Below are 16,912 nucleotides of genomic sequence, written 5' to 3'. Positions count from 1 at the left end.
GGATAAAAATGTTGGAATGGGAGTGGTAAAAAGATGAGAGTGCAAGTCCTCAACGAGAAATAAAATATAATATAGAGACGTTGAAAATAAGTCAACACAAAATTATTAATGTTTAAGCGGTAGAATCGCATAGTAGACAAACACTAGTCGACCCGTGCGGAACTCCGCACTGTGCTTCGAATCGTTTCATAAAGTATTTCGCTCTTCAAGAATTTCAAAGGAAGAACATTATGAAGAAGAACCGAAAAAAAAAAGTAAGCGCAGAAGAGAAGGCATGTAATTTAAAGACATCAGTAACAAAACCTCGTTAAATACAACGTTGTGATAATTTGATCATCGCTCACCTTTTGGTCGTACATATTTTCAATGCAACCATAAATATCATTAAAAGTGTGGCTGAGTAGTGACTCGTGAAAAAGCTATAATTGTGCATGCAAAAAAAACAGGTTGTGGCAAATACAGTCCTGCCCATGTGAGCATCTGACTGGGAAAAAAAAATATTACGGAGATATTTATTGGCACGGATTCGAATTGGTGCCATTCTGATTAACAGCCTGACACCCCAATAATCCTAGCAATTGCGCCTTCCTTTTCGAAAGCTATTCATTGAAGGAATGCGTAGTAAAAAACAGCAGAAAAGCTTTTTGCCAAAAAATAATAATAATAGTAATAATAAGATCATGCTTCTATGTTTTGTCATTAACCAGCATGATACGATTTAAAATTATTCGAAAAGCATGGAATTTGATTAAAGAATGACGAAGATCTCACGTAGCGATTGAAACGAACGTTCTAGAGAAGTAGTAAATTAGATTGAAAATAAGTGTTTTTATCTTTGAATATTGAACTATTTCACATAGAAGGTTGCTCTAACAGTTACGGCTTAAATGCCCGCACATGTTTCTCTTTTAATCGAACACTTAAAATTCAAAACCAAAACCAGTTGAACTGAGTCCGTTTTTTAAGTGTAATTTTTCGAACGTAGACAAAATGTATTTTTTTTTCCAGCAGAAAGCAGAGGAGTAGAAATTGATTTCTTGCTAAAGAAGTTGATAATAATTTTAATGCTTTATATCGTATTCGCGCGAATAAAAAATTAAAGGTTTACTGGGTGAAACTCGTAGTTTTAATTTGGCGTAGTATTTTTTCATTTGTACAAAAGGTCGAACACTGTTTTTAGAAACATCTACATTTCAGCATACAATGAAAATGTTTTTCTGCACAAAAAAAAATTTCCTTTAGGTCAATTTAATACTTTTTTATGCTTACATTATGCTGAGTGGGTCTGGATGTAGTCAAAGCTTAAAAAAAAGGAAGAACACTCTTCGATTAACAGTCAACTTATCCGAATGATAACTGTAGCCTGCATAAAGGAGTCGAAACACCAAGTAGCATTCCCACTGCATTTATTTTATTACGTTTGTTATTATGAGTACATGTCATGCGTAATACTAATATAAATTTGATATTATATCGGACAGCCCAAACTTGCCCGAAGTTCAGATAGTTTATAGCCGAACGCTCTACCGAAAAAAACTTATCAATTTAACCGAACAACTAAGTCCAGTGCTTTTGAGCTTTATTAAAATATGAACACACACACAGGCTTTTTTTTTTCTTGCCGAAAGCGACATAAAAAATGGAAAACTGCATTATAACTTTGCTTTTAAAAAATGCATAGGAACTACAGGTAGCATCAAGGTTTTGAAACAGCAAGGGGCGTTTTCGAAAACTGGATTTTTCGACCGTAAGTCTATTTTTCTTCATTACCAGCCTGATAAGTTTTAAAATGAGAAGGGAATAATATATAAGATAAGATGTTGAAGAAACATTTTTTTATTCTTGAAAATTTTTACAATTTGTTACCGCAGGCTGCTTGAACCGTTATCACTTAGATGGCAGCACGTGTTCATCATTTAACAGCACGGTTAAAATACAAAATAAATTGAACTATGCTCTTTTTTAAGCGTAGCTTTTCGAATGTAGTAAAAATGTGATAAGCTATTTGTTTTTTTGCAAAAAGAAGAAAAAATATACATTTTACCCTTCAAATTGAGGTAGTGATTTTTTTATTTGTACAAAGAGTCAAAAACTCATTAGAAAAATATATATTTCAATATACTATTTATTATTTTTTTCTGAACAAAAAATAATTCTATTGTAGTCTGAAATCTTAAACCTGTTACTTATATTTTCGCTTTCATTATGCTTTAATTTTCTTACCAGAGCCAAAGCTTAAGAAGAAAAAAAAAAACCTACAATTCCGAAGTAATTTAGCACAAAGTCACTTCAACTTTTCATATCAGCAAGGAGCGTTTCCTTCTCACTTATTCTATTCCTTCATAGTTGTTATTCACTTAATTAAGTGTTCTTGTAATACGCGATATTTCTCTAATTTTTTTGTTGCAGATTGTCCGGACGTGGGCCCGAACACGCATTTCCCTGGTTACGAAGAGAACGCTCTGCCGATCAAGCTATTCAGCTCTGTCGGTCATAGCGCAAATTAAAGTTATAAGTTTAACCGAAAACCTCATTCTGGTTCTTTAAAACAGGTTTTTCGGCTGAAAAAAACAATTTTTAGATCTTGGGTCTATTTTTCGTCAGTAGCCAGCACCATAAGCTTTAAAATAAGGCGTAAATCAAAGAAATCGATCAAGAATTGAGGAAAATCTGGCGTAGAAACCGAAAACAGGCTACAGAAATAATATATAAGGATGAGCGTGTGTTACAGAAGCGGATGCAATCGGATTTCGAAATGCATAAAATATCGGGATTAAAGCACAAAAGCACAACAATCAAAATGCTTAAATTTTACGATTAATGCGAAAACGTTACTAAGTATACTTACCCAAGCTTTCAGCGCTTGTATATTGATTATCATGAACTGTCAGAGTAGATTTCTTTTTTGCACTAAGGAATTTAGATTTTGTTTCAGCAACAAAACTGTGGACCCTAAAGATAAAAATACACAAGAAATTGAGAATTTATTACAAAATTTAGGCGTAATTTAATTGATTTCATGTGGTTGTTAAATTTCGCAAATGGGATGAAACTTTTAAATTTTCTTGCAACATCTGCCTGTATACAAATTTTTTCATTATATCAACCAAAAGAGGTAAACTTTTCATAACACATTTTGTTTGGGGGAAAGGCTCAAGAAAACAACAAGCTTTGTTTCTGTACCTTTTTAACCCCCCCCCCCCCCCCCCCCCCCCCCCAGGCGAGCTATTTCGCTCTTTTTTAGAACACCGTTTTTCAACTTGGGGGTCGTGACTCAATGGTGGTTTTCTAGTCAATCTTCAGTGAGTCACGACAGGTTTGTGATCCATAGTCAAAGAAAAATCATAGAGTTCGCTTTCTAATTTAAAATAATTTACTATTTAAAAAATTATTTTAATTTAAATAAAGATGGCGCCACCTCTTTTCATTTGCGAAGCATAATTTTTCAAAGCAGTATTTTGCAAACGATGAAATTGATTGTAAACAAGAAAGCTGTTTTGTCAGTTACGTTCAATCAAAAATCTTATCTGCAAATGCTAATTTGTATTTAGCAGAAGACAAACTAGAAATATATTGGGAAAGACGGCAAACTATCACAGTGACGTCATAACATTGAGTAACGTTCCAAACAGCCAATCAGGGGATAGAAATGTCCCTTGCTTCGAACAGGAGTTAAGGTAGCTTATATGCAACTGGGCGTTCGTAGTAGTTCCCTGTCTTAGCCCTAGTTTAAGGGCTTAGAAAAACGTGTCGGATAAGATGATAAAACGAGCAATCTATTCATCATTTTACCCACCCAGCCATTCGTCATCTCACCATAATTTGCCGTTTTCGTTTTGAGTTCGCTTACGTTGTTTGCTTACGTAATTCCTTACGTTGTAGGTCGTGAAGTCAAAAAATTACTACCACAAGCAAGAAAAATCCATCTTTCTGGTTTCGACTCGCAAAGCAATCCATTCCGATATCACTTTCGGTGAACTTCATCAGAAATTTTAGAGCATATCAAAAAGTACTTTGACAAATGCTGATATCAAAGAAAGAATTGTTCGTCACCTTACCCTCCTGCTCTTTTACCATACGTTTATTTAATGTTGTATTTTTGGTACAATATACCCATATGCTGGTATCTTTTCAGCAAAAACCGACAAAACCCAAATTTCAAACTTTTATGCTTGAGGAAAATTAAGAAAATTTGAATTTTACCCTAGTTGAAAAAGACAACTGTTCGAACCAGTCGTTTTCTTTGTGAACAAATTCAAATTAATTTATTTGAATGTTGTTCTGTAGTTAATAAAGAGAAAAAAAATAGAAAACTATAGATTTCTCTTTTGTTCTTTTCTAATTTCATTAAACGGCTTCAAAACTTATTTTTGTCTTGATGCGGAATCAAGAATGATTTATTATCGTCGTTTGAAGATGTATAAGCTCAGAAATAACGTTCAGCAGATTATTTTACTCGTGCTTCTGATAGCATTCCCCCTGCCGCATAAATATTCATTATTCTCATTAATTATGGATGCAGAGATAAGTCCTAAAACTTCTCAGGAAATACTTAGCATGAAGCCAAAGAATTTGGCATCATGGCATTTGATACCATTTCGCATTCCGTCAAAAATGCAGATTAGAATTTCATTTTATTTTGTTTTATGCGAAAGTAATGTATATGCTTCTTTGACGTACCAGGGATTAAGTGTGTTAAAATTTCGATGACAGTTTTTCATCGGGAGGAAAAAAAAATATTATTCTAAACGTCTATGTTTGAAGCACCATGTTTTTTGAAATATAGATTTAGCATCTTGTACAAAATTTTTCTAAAAAAAGCTGACGGAGCAGCGGGAGGGTGGGGGGGGGGGGGGGGTGAGATTTATTACTTGGGTACTTGATAGTCTAATTACTTCAGACTAATTCTTTACCAGAGACCAATACATGAACTGTTGTCGCAATAATTGTAGACGATCCTCAAAATTCGATTTATTTCTTACAAGACGTTCCATCTGGAACTAAACGAGACAACTTTCCTGCGCAAAAACAGATTTTCAAGCATCAGATCAATATTCCCTCAATAGCTATGTGCATCACGTCAAAAAAAAAATCGTTTCAACAATTCCATCAAAAAAAAAAGAAAGAAAGAAAAGAAAAGAAAAAAAAAAGTTCATATCACGAAAGTCAAATTGAAGAACAAAATTACAAAATAAATTTCTCCCAACTTACCACTTCGAATCTGAACAGGGAAAAAATAACCAAACAAATGAAATAGCAGAACTTTTTTTATCGATACAAAGGCAGCTTCTCTGTTTAAAAAAATTAATCGATCGCAAAAAAATCTCAAAACTTATTATTTTACAATGGGGTTATTTCCGAAAATTTAAAAGTATTTTTTTTTTCTGAAAGAGCATGCTTAAAAACATAGGATTTGAGATTTGACCATTTTTTAAATAACTTGACAAAGTTTAGTATTTTTTAAAAATTATTTTAATCGTTGCGCAGATTCAATTTTATTTTTTCCGCTTCTGCGCATGACATCACAAGTGACGAAATGCTATTCACTGATGCCATTAGCGCAGAGCGCAATATTTAATTTGCTTCTTTACTTACATGTATTGGCAACGATATAGTTGATAGCAAGCGCAGAGCGCAATATTTAACGCGCTTCTTAATTATCATATCGTGGCAACGCGGTAGACAGCAAGTACAGTAAAACCTGTGTAAGTTGACCACTTGCGGTACAGCACTTTGGTGGTCAACTTAGACAAGTGGTCAACTTATAGAGGGTAGTAATGAAAACCTTTTTTTTTTTTTTTTGTCATTTCTTGTCCCATGCATTCATTTTTAACTAATTGGAATACTTTAAACTCACTTCCATTGCTTAACATTGCTTTAAAACAATAAGAAAAAATGTTTTTTAAATATTTTTAGAGATTATTTACCAGAAAAACTCGTAAAGTATCATACAAATTTAAAATTTCTGTGAATCGATCAAAAAAAAAAAAAAAAAAAAGCGTCATTACTAATGAAAAACAATTTACTTGATATTAACAATTCCTAAAAATTCATAAGTCAAAAGTTACTCAAATTCTTCATTTGATTTTTTTCTTGAACATTTGTAACCATGGTAATCTACTTTTCAACAAAATAACTCCTTATTGAAGTTTGGCGCATTTTCTGGGACATAACATCAGCCCAATGTTTTTCGATGGAAACAAATATTCATAGGCTTTTCCAAAATGTCTGGTTATTTATTTGAGGCATAACTGATGTAAACTTTAGTACAATTTAATGCTTTTGCCTAGTGGTCAACTTACAAAGGGTTTTTTACAATACTCCAAACCAAAGCTGCTGTATATTAGTGGTCAAGATAGATAGGTGGTCAAGATAGAGAGGTGATCAAGTTACAGAGGTTTTCTTTCATTATATAAGATAGGACTAACTAGTTGACCCGTGCGGAACTCCGCACTGTGCTTCGAATCGTTTCATAAGGTATTTCGCTCTTTAAGAATTTAATAGTAAGAACATTATGAAGAAGAACCGAAAAAAAAAAGTATGCGCAGAAGAGAAGGCATGTAATTTAAAGACATCAGTAACAAAACCTCGTTAAATACAACGTTGTGATAATTTGATCATCGCTCACCTTTTGGTTGTACGTATTTTCAATGCAACCATAAATATCATTAAAAGTGTGGCTGAGTAGTGACTCGTGAAAAAACAATAATTGTGCATGTAAAAAACAGGTTGTGGCAAATAGTCCTGCCCATGTGTGCATCTGACGGGAAAAAAAAGAAATATTAAAGAGATATTTATTGGCACGGATTCGAATTGGCGCCATTCTGATTAACAGCCCGACACCCCAACAAACCGTACAATTGCGCCTTCTTTTTCGAAAGCTATTCATTGAAGGAATGCGTAGTAAAAAACAGCAAAAAAGCTTTTTGCCAAAAAAAAAAAAATAATAATAAGATCATGCTTCTATGTTTTGTCATTAACCAGCATGATACGATTTAAAATTATTCGAAAAGCATTGAATTTGATTAAAGAATGACGAAGATCTCACGTAGCGATTGAAACGAACATTCTAGAGAAGTAATAAATTAAATAGAAAATAAGTGTTTTTATCTTTGAATATTGAACTATTTCACATAGAAGGTTGCTTTAACAGTTACGGCTTAAATGCCCGCACATGTTTCTCTTTTAATCGAACACTTAAAAATTCAAAACCAAAACCAGTTGAACTGAGTCCGTTTTTTAAGTGTAATTTTTCGAAAGTAGACAAAATGTATTTTTTTTTTCAGCAGAAAGCAGAGGAGTAGAAAATGATTTCTTGCCAATGAAGTTAATAATAATTTTAATGCTTTATATCGTATTCGCGCGAATAAAAAATTAAAGGTTTAGTGGGTGAAACTCGTAGTTTTAATTTGGCGTAATATTTTTTCATTTGTACAAAAGGTCGAACACTGCTATTAGAAACATCTACATTTCAGCATACAATGAAAATGTTTTTCTGTGCAAAAAGGATTTCCTTTAGGTGAATCTAATACTTTTTTATGCTTACATTATGCTGAGTGGTCTGGTCGTAGTCAAAGCTTAAAAAAAAGGAAGAACACTCTTCGATTAACAGTCAACTTATCCGAATGATAACTGTAGCCTGCATAAAGGAGTCGAAACACCAAGTAGCATTCCCACTGCATTTATTTTATTACGTTTGTATGTTATGAGTACATGTAATGCGTAATACTAATATAAATTTGATATTATATCGGACAGCCCAAACTTGCCCGAAGTTCAGATAGTTTATAGCCGAACGCTCTACCGAAAAAAACTTATCAATTTAACCGAACAACTAAGTCCAGTGCTTTTAAGCTTTATTAAAATATAAACACACACACAGGCTATTTTTTTTTCTTTTTTTTTTTTTTAGCCGAAAGTGACGTAAAAAATGGAAAACTGCATTAGAACTTTGCTTTTAAAAAATGCATAAGAACTACAGGCAGCATCAAAGTTTTGAAACAGCAAGGGGCGTTTTCGAAAACTTGATTTTTCGACCGTAAGTCTATTTTTCTTCAGTAGCCAGCCTGATAAGTTTTAAAATGAGAAGGGAATAATATATAAGATATTGAAGAAACATTTTTTTATTCTTGAAATTTTTTACAATTTGTTACCGCAGGCTGCTTGAACCGTTATGACTTAGATGGCAGCACGTGTTCATCATTTAAGAGCACGGTTAAAATACAAAATAAATTGAACTATGCTCTTTTTTAAGCGTAGCTTTTCGAATGCAGTAAAAATGTGATAAGCTATTTGTTTTTTTGCAAAAAGAAGAAAAAATATATATTTTACCCTTCAAATTGAGGTAGTAATTTTTTTATTTGTACAAAGAGTCAAAAACTCATTAGAAGAATATATATTTCAATATACGATTTATTATTTTTTTCTGAACAAAAAACAATTCTATTGTAGTCTGAAATCTTAAACCTGTCACTTATATTTTCGCTTACATTATGCTTTAATTTTCTTACCAGAGCCAAAGCTTAAAAAGAAGAAAAAAAAAAAAAAAAAAAAACCGCACAACTCCGAAGTAATTTAGCACAAAGTCACTTCAAGTTCTCATATCAGCAAGGAGCGTTTCCTTCTCATTTATTCTATTCCTTCATAGTTGTTATTCACTTACTTAAGTGTTCATATAATGCGCGATATTTCTCTACTTTTTTTTTGTTGCAGATGGTCCGGACGTGGGCCCGAACACGCATTCTCCTGGTTATGAAGAGAACGCTCTGCCGATCAAGCTATTCAGCTCTGTCGATCATAGCGCAAATTAAAGTTATAAGTTTCACCGAAAACCTCATTCTGGTTCTTTAAAACAGGTTTTTCGGCTGAAACAAACAATTTTTAGACCGTCGGTCTATTTTTCGTCAGTAGCTAGCATCATAAGCTTTGAAATAAGGCGTAAATCAAAGAAATCGATCAAGAATTGAGGAAAATCTGGCGTAGAAACCAAAAAACAGGTTACAGAAATAATATATAAGGATTCCGTTCCTGACACAAGCGGTCAACTTAGACAAGTGGTCAACTTACAAAGGTGGTCAAGGGTCAACTTTACAGGTTTTACTGTATAAGCATTCAGCGGGCCAAAGTTCATCACCTGTGACGTCATAAAGACCATGCCTTATTTTTTAAAAAATCGGAAAGCTAAAAAAATTAATAAAAACTTCAACATTTTAAAAACAAAAGATTTTACTCGCTCCATGTTATTTCATTTGCTCATTCTATCAACTTCAGTGAGAAAAAGTTGTACTTTTGACTGATGGAAACAACCAGATTGAAACGTTTGCGCTTTGAATTCACTTCATTTTGATTCATTCAGTCATTCCAACATGCGTCCGCACTGTTAAGTCTACGACAGGTGGTACTATGATTTTTATTGATAACCTATTTTTTAAAACCAAATATTTAAAAAAAAATTCAGAATCTGCCCACTTTTTCTATTTCTTGGCGCTAAAAGTAATTTTTAGTATTGTTGGTTTCGAAAGTAAGAAAGTTTCATACTATTTTCCCCGTAGCCGTTAATGTTAAAAAATGTTTAATTGTTCGAAAAATATCCTCGAAATATGCAAATCAAAAACAACTTTTAGTATATTTTCCTCTTCAACAGCCATTTCCAACAAAGTTTGTAAAAAAATAAAATAAAAACATATTTATTAGTAAAATTGGGTCAGTTAACGTCGTATGCCTCATTTATATAAATAAAACTATGTGTATGTACAGTGGCTCCCAAAAGTGTTCGTACACCTACGACTTTCAATGAAATAGGACCCTATCCATTGGTTAGAATTAATATTTCGGAACAGGTATTTCATTATAAGATCTATGATCAATTTTCAACAAAACTACATGATTTTTTTTAAATATTAAAACTTATTTTTTTAAAAATCAAAAAGAGCAGGAAACTTTAACTCACAAAAGTCTTCGTACACTTTAAAAAATGTCTATATATTATGAATAATCTAACTTTTATTAAGTTATTATTTAGTAGAATATCATGCAGTATCAACAACACCTTTTAAAGATCTGGGAATAGATTTAATTCTTTTTTCTATCTCTTTTTTGCGTTATTTCTGAGTAAGTGTTCAACTACACTTCGAGTGTCTTACTGTTTCTAGTTCTATTTTCGTTTCAAAACCGTATTTTCGTAATCTAGCCTCCAGATATCTCTAAACTTTAGGATAATTTTTGAGACACTAGACGCAAACATTGAAAACTGTGTGCTTCTTATCGTTATCTTGATAAAAAAAACAAAGTTTCCGATGACTAAATTTTCGGCTAAGAGTTTAAAATTGGTTTTTAAAATATTTAAATGAACAGCATGATTCATCATTTCATCAAAAAATTCCAAACTACCAAGTCCTGATGCTGATATGCACCCTCACACAAGAACAACTTCACCGTTAAAATACTAATTTTTTCTTCCATTTACAATTACACAACAATTTAACCAAAAATGCTGAATTCATTTTTATCTGTAAGTAAGACGTAATTCCAAAACGTTTTGAGTTTATTTATTACTGACTAGCAGTACCCGCCCAGCGATGCCCGAGCTAAAAATTTAATGGAAGTCCGTTGAATAAAAAAAATTGACACCCCCTCCCTTTCTGATGTGAAATGATCGTTTTTCTTTGTATAAAATGCGTACACACCTTTCAAAAAAAAAAAAAAAACTATTTAAGTTTCTCTGGAATTTAAAACTTTTCGTCAAATCATTAAGTTAGATTTACAGTTGCTTTAAAACTCTATTTAGCGAGTGAAGCGGTTTTTACTGAAATTTAAAATATTTCGCCAAATAAACAAAAAAAGACATCAAATAATATCTTTCAAATGTAAAAATAATTTCGCAGCTCTATTGCTTATCGCCAAACTTGCCCAGCAACCACGCTATCATAATCCATCCGTCTAACGGAAAAAAAAAAACATCCCGTGGAACAATCAAAAATCATCGCCAGAAAAAAAGAAGAAAACATTTCACTCGGATAAAAACAAATCAAAAGTTTCTTTTCTTTCAAAACAAATCGCCAAAACAATGAATTACATTAACGGTTGCCTTAAAACAATAATCCTAGACTGAACTGCTCAGCGCCTAACGTGCCAAGCGACCACGCTACCGGAACCCAGCCTTTTGCGAGTGAAGCGGATGTTTTTTCTTTGGCAATAATAAATGTTTCGCCAAACAAACAAAAAGGTATAAAATCACATTAACAGTAGCTTTCAAATCTTTATATATTAGGAACTGCGGTGCTCGGCTTTGCCCGGTCTACCTTGAGAACAAAAATTGTGTCAAGTGATATAAATATTGAACAATTAGTTAAAAGAATAACTTAATAACTTAAAGAATAACTTAAATAAAAGAAAAAAAAACACCATACAAAATTACCCTTCCAAACATGACGACAGATATTAAAATACTTTTAAGAAATTAAAATGCGAAAGATGGATTTTAAAAGCGTAACCATGGAAACATGAAATAAAATAAGTTTAAGAAATCAGATGCAAAATAAGGAACTAAACAATGGACTCAAAAAACGTAACCATGGAAACGCGAAAATAAAATGGTTGATAACCTGAATCAAAATGACATATTTCGAAATTGATTTTAAAACGCTTGTAACTTTTTATATTTTGAGGAAGGAAAGCTAATTTTTTCGACCACAGATCGAGAGAGATCTGGAGTAAAAAATCTCGTTTTTTCCAATGTTGTCAAAAAGAAAACTGTAGGACAGTTCTTTCACTTTTTATTGATAGATTTAATGAAGAAAGTAGTGCCTAAATTTCAGCTAAGTCTAAAAAAGTTCGAGCTAAAAACGCAAATTAACTCTCGCCGTAACTAAGTTAGAGCATTGAAATAAATTGTTTAAAACGCAAAAAATTCTACCCTTTTGAACGATATATAATATTAATATGCGCAAGTAATTTTTCACCCCTTTAATAGCCAATAATAGGCAATTTACGTGAAATTTTGGCCTAAATTTGAATAAAAAAAGAACTATTTATCGGATATTTTCGAATTATAGCCTATGTTACTCAGTAAGAAAGCACCTTTCATATAGTGAAAGATTTTTTCAAATAGGTGCAGTGGTTCGAATATTACCTCGAACATATAAACACACAAAAATCCTCCCTCTCTATAATATTAGTTAAGATTTTGTGAGGAAAAGCGTAAGCTTCCTGTTTGTCGCAAGACCAAGAAAATTTCTGCGGGAAGAGGTCCCATTTAATCCAGCTAATCAGAGAACTTGGCGAACAATTTTAGGTGAAAATTAAATGTAAAAATCTTCATTTAACTCTGCAGAAACTTTTACAGCACTCAAATGTGTATTTTTCATAAATTTTTTTAACTGGAAATTGCAGATCACGCTTTGTCAACTTGCCGATTGACCTTTTCTTGCCTTGTTTTCGGTCCGATTCTTTTCTAAAGCATTTTATCAAGTACTTCACTATAAAATGGAATGAATTAACTAATTTAGAGACATTCCAAACCAATTTACCGCTACTTTGAGGAAAAAAATTCAAATTTCGAATGGTGTTTGTGTTTTTTTTTACGAGTACCAGCCATTTTAAAGTAATAAGCACAATATTAGAGAATAAATAAACACAAAATTAAAACCAAGTGACTCTTAAGGTCCAACACAATGCAAAAATAATTAAAAAATGGCATATAATAATTTTAATCATGATTTTTTTCAAAAATATTTTAGTGTACGATGACTTTTGTGGCGTATTATTTCTCCGTCTCTTCGTTTTTTGAGCTAATTCAATGAAAAACTATTAAATAAAAACAAAAAACCCAACTGCATAAAAACCAAAAAAAAAAACCAAAAAGAAAAATGTATAAGCCCAGTAGTTTAGAATGTTATTAAGTACTACTGAATAACTACACCGTTGAAATAGTTTTTATAATCGTACACAGATAAGAAAAATCATAAATTCAGAAGCAGAATAGAAGGATCAACAGTCGGGGACCATTCCTTTCTGATTCAAGGAACCCCGTAAAATTTGAATGAAACCTTTTTTGTAAAACATGTTGAATAGTTTGAGAACTGCATCGTCACTTGAATTCCCATTCACACGTACAGAAACAGAAAATTTCCTATTTGTTTGCCTGGGTGATTCTTATTTGCCGGGATTTTTGAGAAAGCTGTTCTCTATGTATTCACATTCGCTGGTTTCCGCCAAGCAGCGCGCTCTTCTCTCTGGCGGGGGAATTTAGTCACGTGATTGATGTGCGGCGACCGTATGTGAACGCTGCTCTGCTTTCGTCGGCAGTCCGTCACGTCAAAAAACGGGATGGACGGGACGGACTGCCGATAAGTGAACTGCCCAAAAGTATTTATACTGTTATGTAGTGCTATGTGCAGAACAAAAAACAAGCAAATTTTGCTTTTTAAAACATACAAAACTAATGGTGTTGTTTCCTTCAGTCAAAAGTAGTACTTTTAGTCACTAAAATTGATAGAATAAGCAAAAAAAAAAAAAAAAATAACATGGACCCAGAAAATTCTTTCATTTTCCCAATAGTTATTATTTAATTATTTTTTTAAACTGTCCGATTTTTCAAAAAGGCATGGTCTTGATGAAGTCACAAATGATGCTCTTTGGCGCTCCTTTATACCGCGTTTCCACGTTATGATAATGAAGAAGCGAATTAAAATTGCGCTCTATGCTTGCTATCATCCATATCGTTGCCAATACACGTGAGTAAAGATGCGAATTAAATATTTTGCTCTGTGAATGGCAACACAGAATGGTATTTCATCATTTGTGATGTCATCGGCAAGAAATGTAAACAATGAAAGCACACCGATTTAAGTAATTTTCTAAAAATATTAAACTTAAACAAATTATTTAAAAAAATAGATTGTATGTTTTTAAGCATGTTCTTTCAGAAAAAAATACTTTTAAAATTTTGGAAACGACCCATTGTTAGAAAAGTTTTATCCGCATAACAGGGATGTTTATATTCGAACTTCATTCTATAAACACGAATTCCTATGTATTTAGAATAAAAGTTATAAAAAAATGTTTCTTTTACCATTAGTTTTCAGTCATGAACATTTGCATAACTTTTCGACCAAATGCAGCCAAGATTTAGGGATTTTTCCTTTGTCCTGAAATATTGGCCACCATTGTATACAATTTTCATTACTCGTATGAAAAGGTTTCGTTTTTGCGATCGTTTTACAGTAGGGATTTCTCTAGAACTTCTATTCACTGAAAAATCCCTTTTAGAGGGGAATTTCGTTGCTTTGATTAAAAGATTAAAATTTAGGAAACATTGATTTCAATAAGGAGTTCGGGCGAATACATCGAAATTTGGGAGTGTAAACGAATCGGGAGAGCTGGCAGCTACGTTGAATGACGGATGGATCAGAGATTCGGAGAACTCCTTGCCGTCAGTTTACTACAGCAAGTCTGTTGCGACACAGACGCATTTCACAAATACTGTCCGTTCTCGAAAGCAAGACTAGCACTCGGGATAGATTCCATTTTAAAAAGGGGCGCACAGTGGAGTATTTGACTGAAAATCCTGGCCAAAAGTCCAAAATTAAAAATTTACCCAATTTTTATGAAAATGTATTCTATGATAGTTGATTAACTGGTGCATCGATCGGCACCTGTTTTGGAAACCTGAGTCACGTACAATTGCTCATAGACTCGGTAAAAGATGAGATTTCTATAAGAATTTTCGCTTTTTTTGTCACGTTTTAGCTTAATTATTACGTTTCAATGTAGTTTTTTTGTGGCTTTATAAATGAATGGAATTGACCCAAATAAATTTTACGGGATAAAGAAATGTCAGGGCTTTGTGTTAATTATAAATTAAAGTAAATATTTTTATTTTCTTTTTGTAAAAAAAAAATAAAGAAAACTTGGTACGGAAGATTTTTAAAGGCTTTTCGCCTTAATTTATAACTAGAGAAAGCTTTTTAAATGGGTGTCGGGCTCGGTCGAGCTGTTTTGAAAGTTACATCGTATTTGGCAAAGTCTCTAGTGCTAATTTCTGCAAAAAAAATCTTCCGCCTACAACTGCCCTTTTTTTTAATGATTTTTTTTTTTAAGTGCATAATCCAATCGTTTTGTGACAAGTCATGATTTTAAACTGAAATTACCAACAAAGATTTAATAAATTTGTAAAAAGTTATCAAAAGTACTACTGAATGAAAAAACAACATATTTAAGCGCACAAACATCAATAGAATTTCAGACACGAGTTTCAGGGTTACGAGGAACCGCTTCATGAATGTATACAAGTTTAAGCTATGGAATGAGAATCATTGAATTAATTTCGAAAATGCTTAGCTTTATGCTTCGTTAAAGGAATTCATTGCACCCCTAAAGCATGTGTTTGCGTTTAATTATGTTAATTTTCTCATGTACGTTAATGAGGCAATAAATTAAATAATTTTGTGATCTCGCTAAGAAAATTTTCTCTTCCTTAAAATTGAGAAAGATTTTAAATAAGATAAATAAATATTTATATTTTTTCAGATTATCGTTGCAAATAATGTGCCGGGGGAGGGGGGGGGTCTTTCCCCCCTTATACGTAGTATATTTGTAATTTTCTCCTAATGCTAGCGAACTATCCACATTTAAGACATCTTACCAACTCATTGTGAAATTGAAGTTGTATTAAATTTTAGTTCCAAGTTTTTGTTCACACAATTTTTAGCGGGACACATCACGCTATGTAAAACTAAGGATCGACCCAAGGTACGGCTATATGTACAACATATAAAATTCAAAAACAAAGAGCTTTTGAATATCCATTTTCGAGTGTTTTTACAGTTTTAACTTCCTAGTTAATTTTTCTTTTTTTTTCACAATAGAAAAAAGGTTCTTTGTAACCCCGAAACCCTTGTCTTCAATTTCTTTTGTGCATGATTAACTCAGGGTTTTAATGATCGAAACTGAACGAAAAGAATAACATTGATTTTTTTTTTTTGTTTCAAATTAGTGTTTTGTAAAGAACACTAGGATTTTTTAACCGTTTTTATTTTTATTTATTTTTTTATCTTCTTAATTACACATCTTCGACGAAAATGATGGGGAAAAATAGCCATATCTTCGCATTAAACATGTTTACTTATCACTTGTTAAAGCGTTTTTGGCAAGCAGCCAAGTGCTGCAACCATTTCGGATCGAGTGAAAATTATTGAAAAATTTTTATTTCAACTCATTGAAAAAAAATTCATTATAAATCAGTGAAACAACATAACTTCACCGTTTTTGCTTTAAATGAAGATCAGGTGTTTATATTATTTCCTTAAAAAGTTTCAGAGCCATACCATTATTAGAATACCGGATGCAGGAATTTTAGTTCACATTGATTGAATAATTGAAAAAAGTCGAAAAAGTGACCTCTCTTTGTAAAATCCTAGAAATTCGGTTAATTGCGTTAGAACTTCAAACAAATCATATTTTCGAAGAAAATTATTTTTCCTATCTTGTGTTGCATAGGTTTTTTTTCTACGTTCACTAGGATCGTTTTTACGGTCGTAAACATGCAAAAGTCTAGACCGTGGATAAAACATTAAATATTTCATTTTCTAATTCAAATTTTAAAAAATCAAGCTTCAAATTGTAACATCAGGCTTTCAGACAACTTGTATACAAAGTTTCGTGTCTTTAAGTGGAATAGCTTCGGCGTACAGCGCACAAACACACAGAAGGGAGTTGCCTTCAGATGAGTGAAAATTTCCAACTAGTTTTGGCCAGGATTTTCAGTCAAATACTCCACTGTGGGGCGATAGGTTAAGAATGGGCACTTTCCGTTTGCACACTTCATATCTCTTTTTCGACGCTACTTTAGAAGAACCAATGAACACTCATTTTGCACCTTTTACGTCCTGGTTCCACTCCCTATTTTGATAAA

General features: G+C 32.5%; 1 protein-coding gene across 1 annotated transcript in view; it reads right to left on the bottom strand.

The window, feature by feature from the left end:
* Positions 1-16,912, bottom strand: part of LOC129228030 (CDK5 and ABL1 enzyme substrate 1-like) — a 46,190-nt gene that overhangs the window by 17,166 nt on the left and 12,112 nt on the right. The window contains exon 2 of the mRNA XM_054862656.1: positions 2,849-2,952. Within this exon, the coding sequence (XP_054718631.1) occupies positions 2,849-2,952 (104 nt within the window). The remainder of the gene's footprint in view (positions 1-2,848; positions 2,953-16,912) is intronic.

Source organism: Uloborus diversus, chromosome 8, assembly GCF_026930045.1.
Source record: "Uloborus diversus isolate 005 chromosome 8, Udiv.v.3.1, whole genome shotgun sequence".
In the NCBI taxonomy this organism is placed as follows: Eukaryota; Metazoa; Arthropoda; class Arachnida; order Araneae; family Uloboridae; genus Uloborus; species Uloborus diversus.
Note: the sequence above shows the minus strand (reverse complement) of the source record. Positions and strands in the feature narration are given on the sequence as shown.